The 18,991-nt window shown below is 39.3% G+C and overlaps 2 protein-coding genes across 2 annotated transcripts in view; one reads left to right on the forward strand and one right to left on the reverse strand.

The window, feature by feature from the left end:
* Positions 1 to 15,821, forward strand: part of BMX (BMX non-receptor tyrosine kinase) — a 42,359-nt gene extending 26,538 nt beyond the window's left edge. The window contains exons 12-19 of the mRNA XM_019746241.3: positions 1,102 to 1,229; positions 3,728 to 3,802; positions 4,552 to 4,723; positions 7,557 to 7,773; positions 8,674 to 8,738; positions 10,566 to 10,684; positions 13,318 to 13,475; positions 15,356 to 15,821. Coding sequence (XP_019601800.3) covers positions 1,102 to 1,229; positions 3,728 to 3,802; positions 4,552 to 4,723; positions 7,557 to 7,773; positions 8,674 to 8,738; positions 10,566 to 10,684; positions 13,318 to 13,475; positions 15,356 to 15,430 — 1,009 coding nt within the window. The 3' untranslated portion in view covers positions 15,431 to 15,821. The remainder of the gene's footprint in view (positions 1 to 1,101; positions 1,230 to 3,727; positions 3,803 to 4,551; positions 4,724 to 7,556; positions 7,774 to 8,673; positions 8,739 to 10,565; positions 10,685 to 13,317; positions 13,476 to 15,355) is intronic.
* Positions 15,822 to 17,325: 1,504 nt separating this feature from the next.
* Positions 17,326 to 18,991, reverse strand: part of ACE2 (angiotensin converting enzyme 2) — a 38,449-nt gene continuing 36,783 nt past the window's right edge. Inside the window, exon 19 of the mRNA XM_019746337.3 lies at positions 17,326 to 18,303. Coding sequence (XP_019601896.3) covers positions 18,195 to 18,303 — 109 coding nt within the window. The 3' untranslated portion in view covers positions 17,326 to 18,194. The remainder of the gene's footprint in view (positions 18,304 to 18,991) is intronic.

The raw sequence follows: 18,991 nt of genomic DNA on the forward strand, positions 1-18,991 counted from the left end.
ACCGCTGAGTTGGGAAACCTGCTCCAGTGTCTTTCCAGTGAGGGCAGAGCTAGCAGAAGGTTGAATCAATGTAGCTGTGCTCCCTCAATAGCGTCTTCTAGGGTGCTGTCCTCTGAGGGGTTAAGAGTTCTGATTGGAAGCCACCCCTCTGGGCCTAAATTCTGACTGTACCATTTACAAAGCTTTATGACACTGAATACGTTTCTTAACTTTCTCATCTGAAAACGGGACATAATAATGATTATTATGTTCTATGGATGAAGTGAGATAATTCATGTGTTGGATCAGAACAGTGCCTGGCACATAGTAGTCACTTAATAAACTAATAGCTATTACTGATGTTGTTGTTAAAGAGTGATTCTACCTGTTCCACTGCCCCCACCCAAACACTTAGGCATAGAAGACCCGCCCCCCAGTCATCTCATGTAAGTCACCATTACCAACATCAGCATTCACCACCAGAGTTTTACAAGCTATGTTCCCATTGGTTGTTAGCTCTTTTATTCCTTCTAATCAGGCATATTATTCTTGATTAGCCTAAACCAATTTGCCTCAATTCACCACTATTTCCTAAACATAGAGTGAAAGAAAAAAATGTTTTATGTGGAAAAGGTACAAGTTCACATGAGGAATTAAAGGACATCCCCACCCACTCCATCCTGCCTGCTCTGCTCCCTAAAGAGTCTGCCACCCATGCTCTAGGTGAGAGCACCCACAGCCTAATCACCTTTGCCTCCCACATTTTAATCTTCATTCTCCTAAAAGAGAATTGATGTTCAGAATAATGATTCTGAAGAACTGCAGGGCTCTCAATTGTCAGCTTTATACTTTCTAAGGGAGGAACGGTCTAGAAAGTTGGAATTTTATTGTACGTGAATTCTGCATGTGCACAAAAGATAGGCTGAGTTCAGAGAGGAGCCCTGTTCTATATTTACAGGCTGTCATGGATACCTCCAGAAAAACACCAGATACCGAGACCGAACAACCTTTCCTCACTTCCCTCTCCAAAATTTGCAAATGCACCTACTTACTTTTAACTATTGTTTAATCAAGCTTCAGTTGTTTATTAAAAATGTTCTAATACTCTTTCTTCCTTACTAGTGATAAAAAAGGAACCGTCAAACATTACCATGTGCATACAAATGCTGAGAATAAACTGTACCTGGCAGAAAACTACTGTTTTGATTCTATTCCAAAGCTTATTCACTATCATCAACACAATTCAGCAGGTAATTTATCTCAGTTTTTCTTTTATGGGTCCTTCTTGATAAACATGGTTTTGCTTGGATACTACTGATCCTCCTAATATTGTTGACTATATAGGGAACCATGAAAGTAAGAAAAAAATGCTCTCGAGTCCTATGCCTACTGTGATTTTTTAACCTACATTTCCTGGACTATAACATTATACACACTATAATGCCAGAAAAAAATTAAGTTCAGTGAGTTAAGTGACTTAGAAGTAGACATTCTCTATATAAAAATATTTGTAGGTATTTTTAGAAGTTAATTGCAAGATTCAAATATTATAGATTTGTCCATGGAGGTTATCTCTCTAATGATATACAAATTGGTGTCTGTTCTGAATTTTTTTCTATGCTGATACTAACATTCATTTTGTATTAATCTCCTCACTGTATTGTTACTGAGATGAGATCATTCTACACAGACTACTTTTCAGCTTGCTTTTCTTACTCAGCATGTTTTAGAGGTCTTTCCATGCAAATACGTACAGCTTCCTGTGGTCTATTTAACAGCTACAGAGCATTCTGTTATATAATTACTCCACTATGTACTCACCTAACACTACACTGATTAGCAGTTGGATCATTTACAATATTTTCCCATTATAATCGCTGTTTCGGTGCACAGTCCTGCACACGTAGTTCTGCTCATCTGTGTGAGTGTTTCTGTAGCCAAATTCCCTAGAAGTAGAATTTCTGATATAAATGGTTAAGAACATTTAAAATTTAAACATCATCAAATTCTTTTGAGAAATGTACACTCCCTCCAACAGCAATTTCCTTCATCCTCACCAACACTGGGTACTACTATTACTGCTTTTAAATTTTGCCTAATCAACTGGTGAAAATGTATATATAAATCCCTAATGGAAATGTTAACTAACTTTATTGTGGTAACCATTTCACAATACATGCATGTATCAAATCATAACGCTGTATACCTTAAAGTTACATATGTTATAATATATGTCAATAACATCTCAATAAACGTAGGAAAAAAATTAAAAAAAAAAAATCCCCTCTCAATGCCTTTTCTACACCAGTGTCACTTACTCACAGTGACTGGATGAATTTCCAACAGTGAGTAAAAATAAGCTGTGGGCTCAGTGTCAAATTTATGCAACTCTACCTAACCTGATTACATGCACATAAGTGAATTAGCCTTCTTCCTAGCTTTGATTTTGCTTCCTACTTGTATTTTCCTTTGTTCTAATTTCCTCAATTGTTTATTTTCTCTTGTAGCACCTCAAAAGTACCCCCTTGGAAATGTATTATATAAATAGACATCTCCAAGTGGAGTGATTCCACTCCAGAGGTACACAAGCCACTCCACAGGGTACAAGAGAATAATGTTTGTTTTGATTTGTTTTTAAAGTAGTTCTCTTATAGTGTTTTCTCTTCGTGACTGTATTTTGATTCACATAATATATCATACAGCAATCATATGTATATATATATATATATATATACACACATATATAAATATACATACATACATACCAGGGGTGCCAAAGAAATATATACAAGTGGATACTTGGTCAGCGTTGCTCAAGCAGTAGTTTGCCGTAATCAGAAGTGTCTGGACGCTGATGAGAACCACTTTGAGCACCTCTTGTAATTGCAGAAGTCAAACGTGACTTATATTCATCTTTTGTTATCAGTATATATTGAGTAATACAATTTTAATAGTTTTTTCCTTTCTTAAAATGTGTATACATTTTTTTGGCACCCTCTGTATATATGGAGTACACTAATTTTTTTTGCCAATCAAAGGTGCAGGATTTAAAAGATTTGGAGACCATTCATATAAAAAGTAAATAAATAATATACTAAAAGGAAAGAGAGAAAAAGGACATGTATGATAATTCCCAGGACTAGGAAAATGTCACACATTTAAAGTAAGAAACATATTTTTTATTATTATTAGTTAAGAAACATATTTTTGGATGGGTTAAGTCATTATAAATACTATAATTATTTTAACCCAGCTTTACCATAACGTGATGTAAACACTTAAAATGACTTGACCATTTAATGCAATTTAGTAATAGGTTTACTTTTTAAAAATTCAAGTGGTTTACTTTTTATTTTGTACCCTTCTGTATTTTTTGGAATTTTTTACCAACTCTTTGTTGCTGTGTGTATACATATTTAAATATAGGACTATAAAAAGATAGCAAAATAAAAATGGGATGTGTTTTAATCAAAGATTCCATCAAAGAACTAACTTTGATGGGCTTTTCAAAAGTCACATGAAGTGGTTTTACTCTTAATTTTTGCATTGAGCTAATTAGTAAAGCCAGACAAAGTAATACAATTACAGGATGAGGATAGTCAGAATGGATTCTCTCTCGGCATCTCAACTTCCTGAACTCTGCTTTTTCAGCTACTCTGGAGAGAGCATAAGCAGAGGGGTGAACCAATGTGATGTGATATGATGTGATGAGGTGATATGTGATGATGTGATGCTGATTCCCTTGCAGGCATGATCACACGGCTCCGCCACCCTGTGTCAACAAAGGCCAACAAGGTTCCCAGCTCCGTGTCCTTGGGAAGTGGTATGGACATACCCTTGGTCTCTTAAACTCTATTTCCCACCATTGGGGGTTAAAATATACATATATGGTGAATTTACTGAAAAAAAGGGGGAAGACAGGAAGGTGGTCCCTGTTTACATTGTGCCAGGGAGGGCTTCCGCTCTAATATATTTGTTCATTTTCTAAAAATAAATAACAAAAACCACAAATCTTCTCTGTCCTTCTTTCTCTTCCCAACCTAACTCTGTAATCTCTCCAGTATTACGACAAAGATTGTGAAAATTTTCATCTTGTTAGACCCAATCATCAGTCTCTGGAACCTCATTGCCTGTTCTTTCTTCTTCCCAGATTCTGTGCCTGCTCTGAGCCAGTTTTCAACCTTGTGTATTTAGAGTAATGACTACCCCAGATCAGTTTAATTTGTTTTATAAGACAATGCAATGATATTTTACCAGGCTAAGGGCATCAAGCACATTTTGACACTAAGTCTTTCCAAGATGCCTCTGGTTGGCAAAGTGTTTATCCTCGAAGCTTTCTTATCAATAACTGGAGCTGCTTCGAGAGCAATATTGTCTTGGTGGCATTATCATGTGGTCTAAGAAGTCATAAGACCACGTCACTAAGGGGTTTTTTTTAAGTGATCAACTTAAATTGTCTTGCTGTTCTTCATATTGTCAGTGTGAAACTCATGGGAGAGGAGATCACTAGGGAAGCTATCAGCCCCAAAGCTTCTATCCCCGTCCTGAAGAGTGTCTGTCTTGCCTTTTCAGGAATCTGGGAACTGAAAAGAGAAGAGATTACCCTGTTGAAGGAGCTGGGAAGTGGCCAGTTTGGAGTGGTCCATCTGGGCAAGTGGAAAGGGCAGTATGATGTTGCTGTTAAGATGATCAAGGAGGGCTCCATGTCAGAGGATGAATTCTTCCAGGAGGCCCAGACCATGATGTGAGTTCTCCTGAGGAATGGCAGCTTAGCCCTCACCATGGGAAGACATTCCTGCTCACAGGCCTGGCCCTACATCTGCAAGGCCTGGAGCAAGAGTCCACACATCATAGATACAAATACTGAGAAGGTATAAAGCGAAAACACTCTTAGATAAAATCAGTTCTGTGCTCTTCCTTTGACAAGGACACCTTTGTGACAACCGGAAAGGTCATATTCAAATTGAGAATTCTCAAGACTCTTTAGAGAAATCCGCGTGTGGTCCAAGGACTCCACAAACTCCACCCCTCCCCTTCCTCCTCCCACCCCTGCTCTGTCCTACACTACACTTAGCACTAATGTGCAGACACAGCATTCTGTACCTCCAACCTCCCCGTGTCTCCCACAAAACAACTCTATTGACTAATGATCTTGTTAGGGGCAGGCATACCACTCTTGGCTCACTCTTGGGGGACCAGGCTCAGAAAGAGTCTGCATGGGTCCTGGAAGAGGCCTCAGGACTATACGGACAGGGGATCCCAGAGTCCGGGGACCCCAAGGGTGACAGAGGAGGGGATGTATGGGTTCTGAGGAGGCATGTCTCCTTGGCCCTCTGGCCTCCTTGCCCCGTGGGGAGGTACATGATGGAATGAGGAACAGAGTGGGGCCTTGCAAGCACATATCCAGCGGCAGGAGCCTGTAGTGGCCAGGACATGGGCCAGATTGAAAATGAATGTGCTCCAGACAATATCCTTTACCTTCCTGGTACCTTCAACACAGTCTGATAAAAATGCCTTTCTCACCCTATTCTTCCCTCACTTATCATGAAGATACTCTTTCTAATGGTCCTCAGTTCCAAGCACAGTCCTTAATTCTTGATAATACATATGTGTTCTCTTTCTCTGTCTGTTCTTCCTTCCCTTTGCTTCCCCTCTGTTCCTGTCCCCTCCTCTCCTTTCCTCCCTCTCTCTCATCTTCACAAGTACAAAGAATTATTTTAATGATTCTACCTCTTCTTGTCAACATGGTGAATGAGACTTTAAAGGGTGACCAACCATCCAGGTTTGCCTGGAACTTTCCTGGTTTTGGCACTTAAAGTGCTGTGTCCGAGGGAAAACCCCAGGCCCAGGCAAACTGTGACCGCTGGTCATCCTTTTAGGGAAACAACAGCATGGTATAAAAAACAATGCTATAGCAGGACTTTGGTCAAAGATAGTTGAAATCATAAATCCTAACCTGCTACAAAGTAACAGCCCTTTTAAAAATTTTACTTAAACAGTTACACTGTGTTTATAGACATCTGTCTGAGAACTTTATTAATAATGTGTTCAAGCCTCATATGAAGCCTGTGAAGCATGTACCATTGTTATCTGGTTTATAGGAAACTGAAGCACAGAAATGTTCAATAATTTACCCAAGTCACCAAGCTAGTAAAAGTGGCAGAGCAGAGATGCAAACCCAGGCAGATATTCCAGTGCCCATTTCCTTAGTCATTCCTTTACGAAGACCAATGGTACCGAGAGAGTCAGAACAATCGCTTTCACAATTGCAGAATTGTTTGGAAGCGAGGGACTATGTGAATACAAGCCTGTGGCTGGGCTGGCTTCGCATGTATGCAACCTGCAGTCTTGAGTTGCCCCGCGCTTAGCAGGTCTCTCTCCACACTTGAGTTAATGATCTGCTGTCACCATCTCGAAATTCTTAATAATCTTAAATGAGAATCCCTGCATTTTCATTTTGTACTGGTTCCTGCAAATTATGTAGCTCATTCTGCTCTTGGCAGTTGGACCATCATAAAACCGGGGCACAGATCCTTGATGTGTTCCTTTCATAAGACAGAAAAATCTGGCAGAAAATCCCTTAGGTTCAGTGTGTAACCCCTGTGTCCTGGTGCAGTTTTAAAATATATTTCTTTCCCACTATGTGCCCTCTGGTAAATGGTGGAACTTGCTCAAGGAACAGCTTTTATTGGGTGATAGACCTTTGTCCTGCCTCTCAAGGGAGCACCGCTGAGTACCACGCAGGTCTCTCCAGTTGCTGAAAGATGCGTAACCAGGCTCATTGCCCTGAGTAACATGATAAGGCATGCCCGTAGAGTTTAGCCAAGAAGAAAGAAAGTAACTAAATATTTAATAAGTCCTCAATTATTAACAAATTTAAAAGTTGAAATGTTAAATTTAGATTTTTACATATATGAACATTAAAGAATCATCCTGTGACTTGATAATAGATAAATTACATAAAGACAAGTTGACGCCCAGTGTAACTGCTGAGTATCTGTCCGTCATGACCTACCAGAAGTTTTATGTCATGTGGTTACAATTTTCTAAATGTATTATTGCAAAAAATAATGCTACAGTAATGGAAAATTAGTTTTTAAATAAAAATTATACCTAACCTCATTTCCCTTACATGGCAACTATTTCCATTTTACTTACACCCTTCATATTCTGATATAATGCTTTTTTTCAGAATGAAATATTTAGACATGAAAGTTAGATGTTTTAAAATGGAAGTGAGTGCTTTTAGGGTGTAGCTTTCTCCAAATTAGTCGTGGAAGTTCTCAAGATGCCATCAGACCACTGCTTCCCTGATTCTCTGTAGGAAAGTTGAACACAGCACCCACAACTGCTAAACTGCTTCTGGGGTTGTCGACGTGCAATATAAGGCAGCATTTCTCACCTCCAAAGGTTAATGCTCCCAGAATAAGATCTAAAACATTTCCCTCCCCTTCTCTGTTCAAGTAGAAGGGGGGAAGTTAAAACAAACAAAAATCTGTGAGTGATTCTTTTTCAGGACATCTGGAAAATGGAGTGTGGAAATTCAGTACTGAACTTTGAAAATCTGTTCTTTCCAGGAAACTCAACCATCCCAAGCTGGTAAAATTCTATGGAGTGTGCTCAAAGAGATACCCTATATACATAGTGACTGAATATATAACCAATGGCTGCTTGCTTAATTACCTGAAGAGTCATGGAAAAGGACTTGAACCCTCCCAGCTCTTAGAAATGTGCTATGATGTTTGTGAAGGCATGGCCTTCTTGGAGAGCCACCAGTTCATACATCGGGACTTGGTAAGCAAAGCCATTGAAAGATCAAAGAAAGAAAAGAAAGCAATCCACAGTTTCTGCCTTCAGTGATAGATTGGGTGGAAAGACGAGGAGGCTACCTTCACTTTTATTTGGCTCACTTGTGACTTGTTTAAACACATGACACTTTTGTGATTTAAAAAAAAAAATCACAATTTCAAAATAAAATATTTGAAGTACAAAAAGAACAGAAAGAGTAAAAGAAACCATCAAGATCTATGTAGTTGTGTTGTGATTTGAAGGAAAAGAGACGGAAGGGAAAAGCTTTGGTCAATTACTGTGTCTCGGAACCATTAAACCCAAGCTGATGTTTACTGTGGAAGGGCTGAGTGCCAAAGCAGTCATTTCATACAATAACTGAAAATACAAAAATGAACAAAGAAATACCAGAAAGATATGCAACTTGTGTCTTTGGGTCAGAGTGGGAGTGGGAAGTATTCTGCTTGGTGTGCACTGGTACTTATATTTAGAGATTTTCCTGTGCCAAACAGCAAACATGCCAGGCACACTAGGCAAGTTCATTCTGAGTCTCTGGTGCCGCATTTGTGCTTTCAGAGCACCTGTCACTGCACACTATCCTAGTGCTAGAGAGGGAGCCTCTAGAACTAATGTTTCCCTTCTCATTGATGGGCTAAGGCTCTGTGTTTAATACCTTTTGTGTTGCTTGACAAGGATGGATGCCTGGGTGAGAATACTTATGGGCACACATTTTCATTTCGAAAAATTACAAATATAAAAAAAGACAACTTCCCAACATTTAGGTTTTGATAGGCAATCTTAGATTTTTGCTGAGAATTCTGCCAAAGAGAAGGAAAATGCCAGATTCTGATGTCAGGAAATTCGTGGTCACTTTTACTACTTGGTAATTTTGTTTTTCCTCCAAAGGCTGCTCGGAACTGCTTAGTAGACAGTGATCTCTCTGTGAAAGTATCTGACTTTGGAATGACAAGGTAAGCCAGTCCCAAAGGGGCAATCAATGAAAGTGGTATTTTCATTCACACCTAAATGCCATCATCGATGATGGCCTTGTGGGGATATATACGCTTAGAATGCGTTCTGAACTGGGGACTTAGAAACCTGGATCCCCTCCCCCATACTACCTCTGACTACCTATAAAACATGTTTCACCGCATTTCCTCACCTATAAGATGAAACTGTACTTCAGAAATTATCTACAGTCCCTTTTAGTTCTTTCAACATTCTGATAAATATTTTCTAAACTTAAGAATAAATTCCATGAAAGCTCCTAAATATTTAAATATAACATGTTACAACCAGATTATTTGGCGCGTGCACACACACACACATACACACACATACACATTTTCAATCAAGGCTCCTTTAGTCCTATCTGGATTTTTTCTTAATATCTGTTCAAATGGGTAGAGCATTAACACTAGGAAAATTTTTGTTGTCATGTTCATTTTCTTTACCACCAAGTAGGCATGAAAGTTGACTCTGAGATTCTATTGATGGGTGTTCTATCATCACTTCATGATTTGGAGAAATCATTTTGATTATGATGACAGTTTAAAAGAGGCTTCCATTTCCTAATTCTGTATCCTCATAGTATTTAAGCCTTGAAGCCAATTTTCACGATTTTACATAGGAAATGAGGACATACATGCTGGACTTTCCATTCATTTTCTTATTTTCCTATTTATAAGACTCATTATTTGTTTTTTTGTGAGCAAAGATATAGGGTTCGCCTCTATGAATTATATAAATAGTATGTGCTTATTGTAAAACATATAGCAAAGGTGTACAAAGTCAAAAGGAGAATCCCCACCCACCCCTTCATCCCATTTTTAGCACTAGGAGTACCTACTGCTCACACATTTGATGGATGTCCTTCCACATCCTATTCCTAAGTACGTATTCCCAATCATTTACACAAGTAAGTACATTTACCATTTGTTTCCACAAAAATGGAATTGCATTATATATACCTGCATTTGCACATTTCCATATATCATGGGCATCTTTTTATTTTGGTAAATATAGAGCTATCTCACTTTTAATGGCTGCATATTAGTCTATTGTACTAAGGCACCATATCATATTTAATTGCTTCTCAAAATGTGGACAGTAAGATTAATTCCATTCTTATCATTACTATAAACAAGAGTGTAGTGAATATCCTTGAACATATATTTTTATGGTCTTGATATCTCCATAGGATATTGTTGTCTATCATTGTTTATAATAGTAGACGATTGGAAGCCATTTACATGGTAAAACAAATTATGTTAATCCATAGAAGGAATTCAGCCATTAAACACGATGCTGAAGAAAATGTAACCCACATAGGGAAAATGTTCTTGATATGCATTAAAGGAAAAATAAAAACAAACCTCAATACGACAAAACCCAATTTTGTTCACATTATATATACATAGAAAAAAAGATCGGGAAGTATGTAAGCAAAAAAATGTACCTTGAATGGTAGAATTACAGGTTATCTTTGGGGTGGGATTCTGAGTGATTTTTTTTTTTTTTTTACGTTTTTCTGTATTTACCAAATAGTTTGCATTGGGATTTTGGTATTTTCAAAGTTAGATATCATTTTTTAAAGTTTACAAGTCATAAGCAGCCTCTAGCTAAGCGTACACATTGAAAGGAAGGACAAGATGCAGAACACAGTGGCACTGGGCTGAGACTGGCTGCCGCCATGTTCTCCATCAGCCTGTCTGCCAGGAGGCAATGGTGGGCAGCAGAGGTCTTCTCATCTGCACAACCAAGCAGCTGATGCTGTATGTCAATGTTTCCCCTCACAGGTATGTTCTTGATGACCAGTATGTCAGTTCAGTAGGAACAAAGTTTCCAGTCAAGTGGTCAGCCCCAGAGGTGTTTCACTACTTCAAATACAGCAGCAAGTCAGACGTATGGGCATTCGGTAAGAAAGTGGCCACAGAGGCCCCAACCACATTTTGTAAGCTGGCTTCCACAACAGGAAACCACAAGAGCAGCAACATCCATTTTTAGCAAAAGTCCTGAGCACTTACAAAATTACCTGTATGGCCTGAGACAAGCAAGAGTTAGAAGAAGATGATCTTTCCTTGGGTCTGCCGCATATTGTATAATTTCCTGCTATCACCTTCTCATAAAAGCTCTTCTACTGCAAATTTCCAACAATGTTTATAAGGGAGTCATTGAGAACTAAAACCGAGTTTGCACGAAGGCCAAAACATTGACGGATTTATAGTAGAGTCATAGACTTTTGGCATGAAAGTAGCCATGATAACCATTTCCTTCTGAATTGACCAGTTTGCGGTGGGGGGACTGCCTGGTCTAAAAATCAAATGTGACTCAGTGCTGTCTTTGGCCCATACCATATCCTCGTTAAAATTCATAATTTAGATCAGGGGTGAGCAAACCACAGCTCAGGACCCAATCCAGTGGCCTGTACTTATAACTGAAGTTTTATTGGCGCACGGCCATGCATTTCTGTTGTCTCTGGCTGCTTTTATGCAGAGCAGTCACTAGACACTGCATGACCCCCCCAAAACCTAAAATACTTACTGTGTGACCCTTTACAGAAAAAGTTTTCTGAAGAAAATGTAACCCACATAGGGTTACAAAAAGATCTATATTGAAATTTAGTAAACATAAAACAGAAATAATTCTTATATAATGATTTTGTAGATTTTCTGATATTTTTCTGCATTGTGAGGAATGTCAGGCCTGTTTACAATCACTGTCAGATGGATCCAGGATAAATGATCCCAATTATTATAAAGTTATAGAATGTATTAAATTCAGCTAAGACCTATTTCATGCCTGTCTTGGTCCTCAAGCATAATAATTTAACTTTCTATATGACATCCATTAAGACTCCTAAAGAAATCCAAAATTTAGTTAGCCATTGATTTTTCTATATGACATGATTTTCAAAAATAGTTATTCCTTTTGTTAAAGTGGTATTGTTCATTGTAAAAATAATAATAATTCAATGTATACAGAAAGAAGACAAACCACAAAGATGGCATTTTGGTAAATACTTGATGTCACTTTCTGCTGATTAACTTGTCAAAATTAGTTTCAATCTCCTTGTTTCAGTTAATATGTCTTATGAAAGATATTTTTAAAAATTAGTATGCTTACTCAATAGTTATACGTTGTTTTTGACCAAAAAAATTGCATTGCCCAGCTTGATTACTTAAGCACGAGAACATGGCTTCCAATATTTTCTGGCTGTTTCCAAAAACTAAATCCATTCTTAAATAATTTGTCTGCAATACAGACATTCAAAATGAACAAGGGCCTCTGAAAGCAATCCTCAAAGAAGAGCTACAAAGATAGTTTAAGCAGTAAAATTATTCTCGAGATAAGTGGCTAGCCTTCCAAAGAGAGAGTTGTAAAGAGAGCAACACGCTTTGGGGTGGTTGCTTTAGAATGTTTGGTTTCTTTTTAAAATGCAGCCACAACTTGTAATATTACCTTATTGTAAACAATTTACACAAAATCCGTAGCCCTAAATGTCAAAGAAGTTTTGAAGACAGTACTTCAGTTATGGTTCTAGAACAATTTTCTTCCTTCTTACATATGTATGGTTTTCTGAACTTTTAAAGCTGACTGACTATTGAAATTTTCTGGCTTGGCCAGTATGACGGCAAAATGGCCGCCATTTAGAGAGCAGTTAAAATGTCCCTGTGCTCTATTAAATGTTCTGGGTGTGTTATCCTATTTATTCCTCATGGCAACACCATTATGTGTGAATATCTTCATATTGTACACAGGGAATATGTACAAGATATTAAGAGAAGATTAAGAAACTTGCCCAGCTTGTAAGTGGCAGAATTGGGCCTCAGAGGCCACATCTGACTCACCCCAAATGGCACCCTCTTGACCACCATGACCACAACTCAGTTTCTTAACCTGAAATCCACAATGCCCTGCATGGGGGACTGTGGACATCCAGAAATCAAACACAAAAATGCTGTGCATTTATGGCCCCAAGGGAGAGCCAATGGCTTTTATCAGATTCTCAAAAGCATACTTGACCCACCAAATATTCTGAACCACTGTGGCAATAAGAAAAGGAGTAATGCTGTCAATGATTTTATCTATACATTTCCACTGAATGGTAATTTGATTGCACAATAAAATTGTTGCACACACACGGCCAAGGCAGAGAGAAAGGAAGGGTGAGGAGTTCAATCAATCACTCCTAAGGGCTGGAGCTGGGTAGTTTTGGGGTGGATGGAGGCCCCAGCTGCTTTTCTGAAGCAGCCAAGAATCTTGGCCCCAAGTAGCTCCCTCTGCAGCTACCCTAGCCATTTCCCCATTTACCAGCAAGAATGGGCGTCTGGGTCTCAGTAAACATGGAGGAGAGACCCTGGGCTCCAGACGTAATGGTACAGACCCAGCCTCCATACCCTGTCCCTTCCGCCAGGACTCGTTTCCCAGCGCTCCCTAGCTCTGACCCATAGCCTTCCTAACCTGGCCTGTGATGCTCATTCAACAAACTCCGTACCTTCTGACATCTGCTCTCTTCCCTTGTCTGCCGGGCCCCTCGGCGTCGTGCAGGGATCCTGATGTGGGAAGTGTACAGCCTGGGGAAGCAGCCCTATGACTTGTACGACAACTCCCAGGTGGTTGTGAAGGTCTCCCAGGGCCACAGGCTCTACCGGCCCAAACTGGCATCGGACACCATCTACCAGATCATGTACAGCTGCTGGCATGAGGCAAGTGCACCACCTGGGGGAGCTTTGGCTTCGCCCCCCTGGGCAAAGCATTCTGGAGGGGAGGCACCTGCTACAGATCAGGTGGGAATGGCCCTGGGCCTCTGCCCTCAAGTGTTTGTCATCTAAAACAAGCAATGCAGGTGCCAACAGTTTAACAAAAACTTACGTTCAGCACTATTCTACAAACTTCATAAATATTAACTCATTTAGTCATCAGGAAACACGTATGAGGTAGATACTAATATATTATCATGGCTAAAACTAACAAAAGAGGAAACAGAGACCCAGAGAGGTTAAGTGACTTGCCCAGGGTCACATATCTTTTAAGAGGCAGGCTGGCTAGTGTTGGGGTCGCTGTTCTTAACCATACGATGGTCTCTGCTTGAGTAGAAAATGTGTGACAGAGTACATATAACCACGTGTACAGAACACATATGGACATGATTCCGTCCTCTCTTCCCATACCTCCATGGAAGTAGAGAATAAGTCTCTTTTGGGGTAGACATGGAGCTGAAATTGCAAGGGGACTGATTTGCCCTCACCGAACTCAGTCTTCACTCACACACACACACACACAGACACACACAGACACACACAGTGAAACTGAAAACACCAAGCAGTTTATAATTATACATGCACAATAGAAACAGAGACAAGTACCGGACTTACTGCCATCACCTGTCAGATGGAGAAGAGCAGACAAGAGTTGTAGCTGGGACCTCTCTGGCCCTCCTGCTCTGGCTCCTGGGGCTAGGACTGCAATATCCATGAACAGGGGGCCCTGAACAGGGAGGAACTGCCATCTTCCGGCAGATGGTCCGTGAAAGTGTGTGGATTGTGGCAGAATCCATTGAGAGGGGCTTGCACAGAGACAATCACCAACTGGAGGTTCTGCATATAGTGAGCATTTTGTACATTTTAGTCTCCCCTCTTTATATTTTATTTTGCAACTTTTGGAAAAACACAATTTTCATTAGATTCTGATTTATCTTTCCTGTACTTCTTTGCACAAAAATAAGCAGGTAAGTATATGCATGTTTTTGTTTCCCTTTCTTTCTTATCAAAAAAGTAGCGTACAAATTTCTCTCTGCAGGAGTTGCCCCTCCAGCAATGTGCCTATTTGCCCACAGTCTCACCACACAGAGCATTGTCAAGCTTCTGAATTCCTGCCAATCAGATAGATGAGAAATGGTATTTAGTGCAGCTTTTATGTCCCTCTTTTATTATGAGTGAGGTATATTTGTAAGGGCATTTGTGTATCTTTCTGAGAATTGTGTCTTTTGTCTTTTCCCTTTTTTCTCTCAGATTTTTGTTCTCCCCACCTTGATTTTAAAAATCCCTTTATAAAGTGATTATATTTAGTTTACATTTTAACTTGGGAAATTTGACATCTTTATGATACTGATTTGTCCTATTCAAGAACAAGAAATATTTTTCTATGTGCTCAAGTCTAAATTTGTATTTTTCAGCAGTGTTTTAAAGTTTTCCTCATTTGGGAGGTACATTTTTGTTAGTACTTTATTTTGGTGGTGTTGTTACTATAAATGGGATTTTCTCTTCCATTATGTCTTCTAATTGGTACACATATGTGAAGTCTACTGATTTTGTATGTTAATTTTATTACCACTCCCTGGTGAATTCCTTTATTCTTTGGGTTGATTCCATCATTGATTCTTTTAGTTTTTCCAGGTATACAATCATATCTTATGCAAATAAAGATACTTTTTCTTTTCAATTCTTCTGGCTGTAGTTGTTTTCTCTTTAGTAGTAGAAATGTTTGTAGTGTTTTAAAAGTTGCTAGCTTTAGGACTGAGGTATAAATATTTGATTTTTAATTACAATGTTCAGCAACTAAACCATTGGGTTTTTCTTTTATTTAGCTTCCAGAGAAGCGTCCCACATTTCAGCAACTCTTAACTTCCATTGAACCACTTCGGGAAAAAGACAAGCCTTGAAGAAGAAATTAGGAGATCGGATGAGAATGAATGTAAATGTTGGCCAACATCTTTATTCTTTTTAAGGAAAGTAGCAAGGCACAGACAATGTAATCTAGCTAGTTCTTAATAGTATTCCGTGTGCTGTTTATCTGTTATAGTACCTAGAAATGAACAAGGTAGGAAACAAAAGATTTCCTTGAAATTTAGGTCAAATTAGTAATTTTGTTTATGCTGTTCTTAGTATTACACTTCCCAGCCTATGGCAGAAGCATATTTTCTGATTGGAATATAGAGAGGGTGTATAACATGTGTAAAGATTGAACAGAATTGAAAAATTACTTGTTGGATATTCTTTTCTTTATATTGTCACTCTCACGATAATTAAATATACTATTAACAAGTACAGAAATGTGGACATTTGCCTTCATGTTTCAATGTCCTCAATCTTTAGCATGCATGCATGCATTCATGAGAATCAAATGGACGGTTACGAAAACAGATTCTTAGGAACTACCCCAGAGACTCTGGTAGAGCAGGTCTGAGTGAAGCCTGAGAATTTGTATTTTTAACAGGCGCCCAGATGTTCCTGTGCAGTCTGAACTGCCTTAGGGGACCTCATTATGCTGTGGGTGTCGTTCATACTCTTTCTCACCCCACTCACCCCCTCACCCCCCAACTATTTCAAATGAGCCCTCTTAGTTATTTGTTTCCTGACATTTAAATAATGATTCCTTTCTTTTCAGCAGAATTGCCTTATGATAATAGTCTTCTGTTTTTTACAGAGGCACACAAATCTCAATGCATAATAAATGGAACTTTAAAAATAACCACTAGGGCATTTATACATTCAGTGAGCATTTATTTAGCATGTACCATGTGCCAGGTTCTTTCCTGGTAGGGGGTACAGGGAGCAATTAACACATCCCCCCCTCCTCAGTGGGCCACAGTCACGTGGGGGTAGCAGCCTTTGCTGCGCTCTCCCATCCTGTCCACCAGGAACTGCAGCATAGACTGTGAACCCCCCCAAAGAAAGATGTCCCAAGCCTAAACTAGGTCTTGCTGGTGCCCCCTCCCCCCGCACCTTGAAGGTTGTTTTCCTTTCTTCTTATTTTTATGTATTTGATCTTCTAACAATCTTCTTTCTAACTAAAGGAACACGTGCTCATTGAAAAAAATTCAAACAATACAGAATTGTCTATTATAAAAAGAGGCCAAAGCCTGGCTTAGAAACCTGCCTCCGAAAATGAAGTCAAGCAAGACTTTAAGATACTAGTAGAAGTTTATCAGAAAATAAGTCCAGTGATGCTGGGGTGGGCAGGTAAAGGAACAATAGTCATACTATTTAAAACATGCACAATAATTGTTAAAATGCTGTTTTACTGTGTTTAGTGGTGGTTTCTGGCATTTCTCGTTGTTCTAAACCAGGGGCCTGCCTACACTGTCTTGGAAGCGAAGAAAATGTTCGTTATCCCCTGACTTGGCTAACTGATCCACCATCACCATTATCTCTATAGAATTTATTAAGAACAAAGTTATCTAACATTATGCTGGTCACCACGCAGAGTGAGTTGACAGGTAGAGTTTGGATATTTTGATCCATTTAACCTATCTTAAGTGAGTCTTCAGGTAGGTAGTGGATGCTGTGCTCAGAATTGGTCTGGGGATTCTGAAATATGTCAAAGCAGCATCAGGTTTGGTTCCTAACCTGAGGGTGTATGTCATCTTAACATACTCTTTTCAGACTGATTTTACAATTGCTTTGCACAATAAAGCAATTGAAGAAATTGGGATACATTCTAGGATACTTGGGAGGTCAAGGGTCCCAGGTGGTCAGAGGGCAACCTCGTCCCTGGAAGTGAAAAACAGACAGAACCTACAGAAGCCCCAACACATAAGTACCCATGACACCACAAGAGTGTGCAAATCGAGTATTTATTGAGTGTCTGCTTTGTGCTCAGCACTGCTCAGACATTGTGAGTGAATACAAAAGATTTAAGAAACTGGGTGCCCACTTCAGAGGGTGATATTCAGTTGGGATTTCCATTCAGTCCACAGTTAGAGAACAATAGAAGCGAATTTCTACCAGGTGTGCAGGGTGGGGGGTCATGGAGGCCCTGGGGGCTACTTTAATCTTGTCTGGGAGATGATGATCAAACAGCTTGGAACTGAGAAGGCAACACCTTCTGACACTCTCTGGGTTCTTCTCTTTTTAGACTTGTCATCCTGTAGAAGGCATGGTCTAGTCCAACCCCTACTGGGCAAATCAGTATAGTACTTAGATTACGTTAATGTGGAGAGAGCGCATCATCCTTCACACGTGAATTTAAAGAAAGTGAACAGTGTGTGTCACTCCCAATCCCTGGAGCTCCATCAGCTCACGTGCACTGGCCTTAGAAGCCATCCAGCTAGATTCCGTAGAAGGTTCCTACACTTACTCCTGCCATGTAGCTTTTTTTCCGCTCCAGCAACACAACAGACATTTCCATTTCCATTACCCCTGAACAGCCCGGGAGGCTAAAGACACACTTTCTCTATTATTCTCAAAGATAAACATCTCTTTTAGGAAACAGAAAAGAAGTCAAATGTTGATGCAGAAATAAATACCAAAAGCAATGCAAGTGAAGAGGCCCTCCCCTCGGGCATGTCTTCTTTGGACAATTTTCCTGAACACAGCCATGGTTCTGATATTTAATAACATCTTTATAATCTCATATTTTCTGGACTACGAAATTAACATTTACATACAATGAAATCACCTCAAGAGGAAATAAAATAGATTTCTCTAAAATGAAGTCTGAACATCATCACCATTTTGGAATCCTGGATTATTTTCTCCTTTACTCAAATCCACGGAAGAATAAGGATTTTCTTCACTTCTTGCTTGATCTGTCCTGTTAAATAAAGTGAAGTCACCTTAATATGTTAGAATACTAGAATGTTAGAATGTTAATATGTTACAATGACATGGCCTCCCTTAGACTCCATTGGGGTCTTTTACATCTCAGCATCTAATCACTGGTGTATTCATTTGCATATCAGTCCCCTTGTAATGGACTATAAACACCTGCAGTGCACTGGGTTCACTTCTTTAGCCCTGTGATTGTCGAGATGGCTGGCAGAGCAGTAAGAGACTGGGTAGGTTTGAGCTCTGGAGTCAGAGAGGGGGGGGCCTCTGGGCCTCAGTTTGCTTATTCAGAAAATGATGGCAGTTATGTGGCATCAATGAAATAATGCTGGCAGATCAGTCACCGTACTTGGCATGTAATCCTCAGTAAATATTAACCATTATTATTATTTTTAAGAACTCAGTGGTCATGTAGCCAATCGCCTCATTTTAAAGAGCTCCCCTACTAAATTAGCAACTTCCAAAGTATAAAGATGCGGGTAGGACAGCTTTGTAGTACACAACAACCAGCTTTGGAATCTGGTGTATATCCCAATCTGTTACTCATTAGCTGTGTAAACTTGAGAATGTACTTGGCCTCTCGGAATCTCAGTTTTACATATATATGAAGATAATTATGTATTTACATCATAGGTTTGCTGAGGACATTAATGTATGAAAGTACTGAGCTGAGT

Source organism: Rhinolophus sinicus, chromosome 18 (assembly GCF_057876585.1).
Source record: "Rhinolophus sinicus isolate RSI-liver-muscle chromosome 18, RSI-T2T, whole genome shotgun sequence".
Taxonomy (NCBI): Eukaryota; Metazoa; Chordata; class Mammalia; order Chiroptera; family Rhinolophidae; genus Rhinolophus; species Rhinolophus sinicus.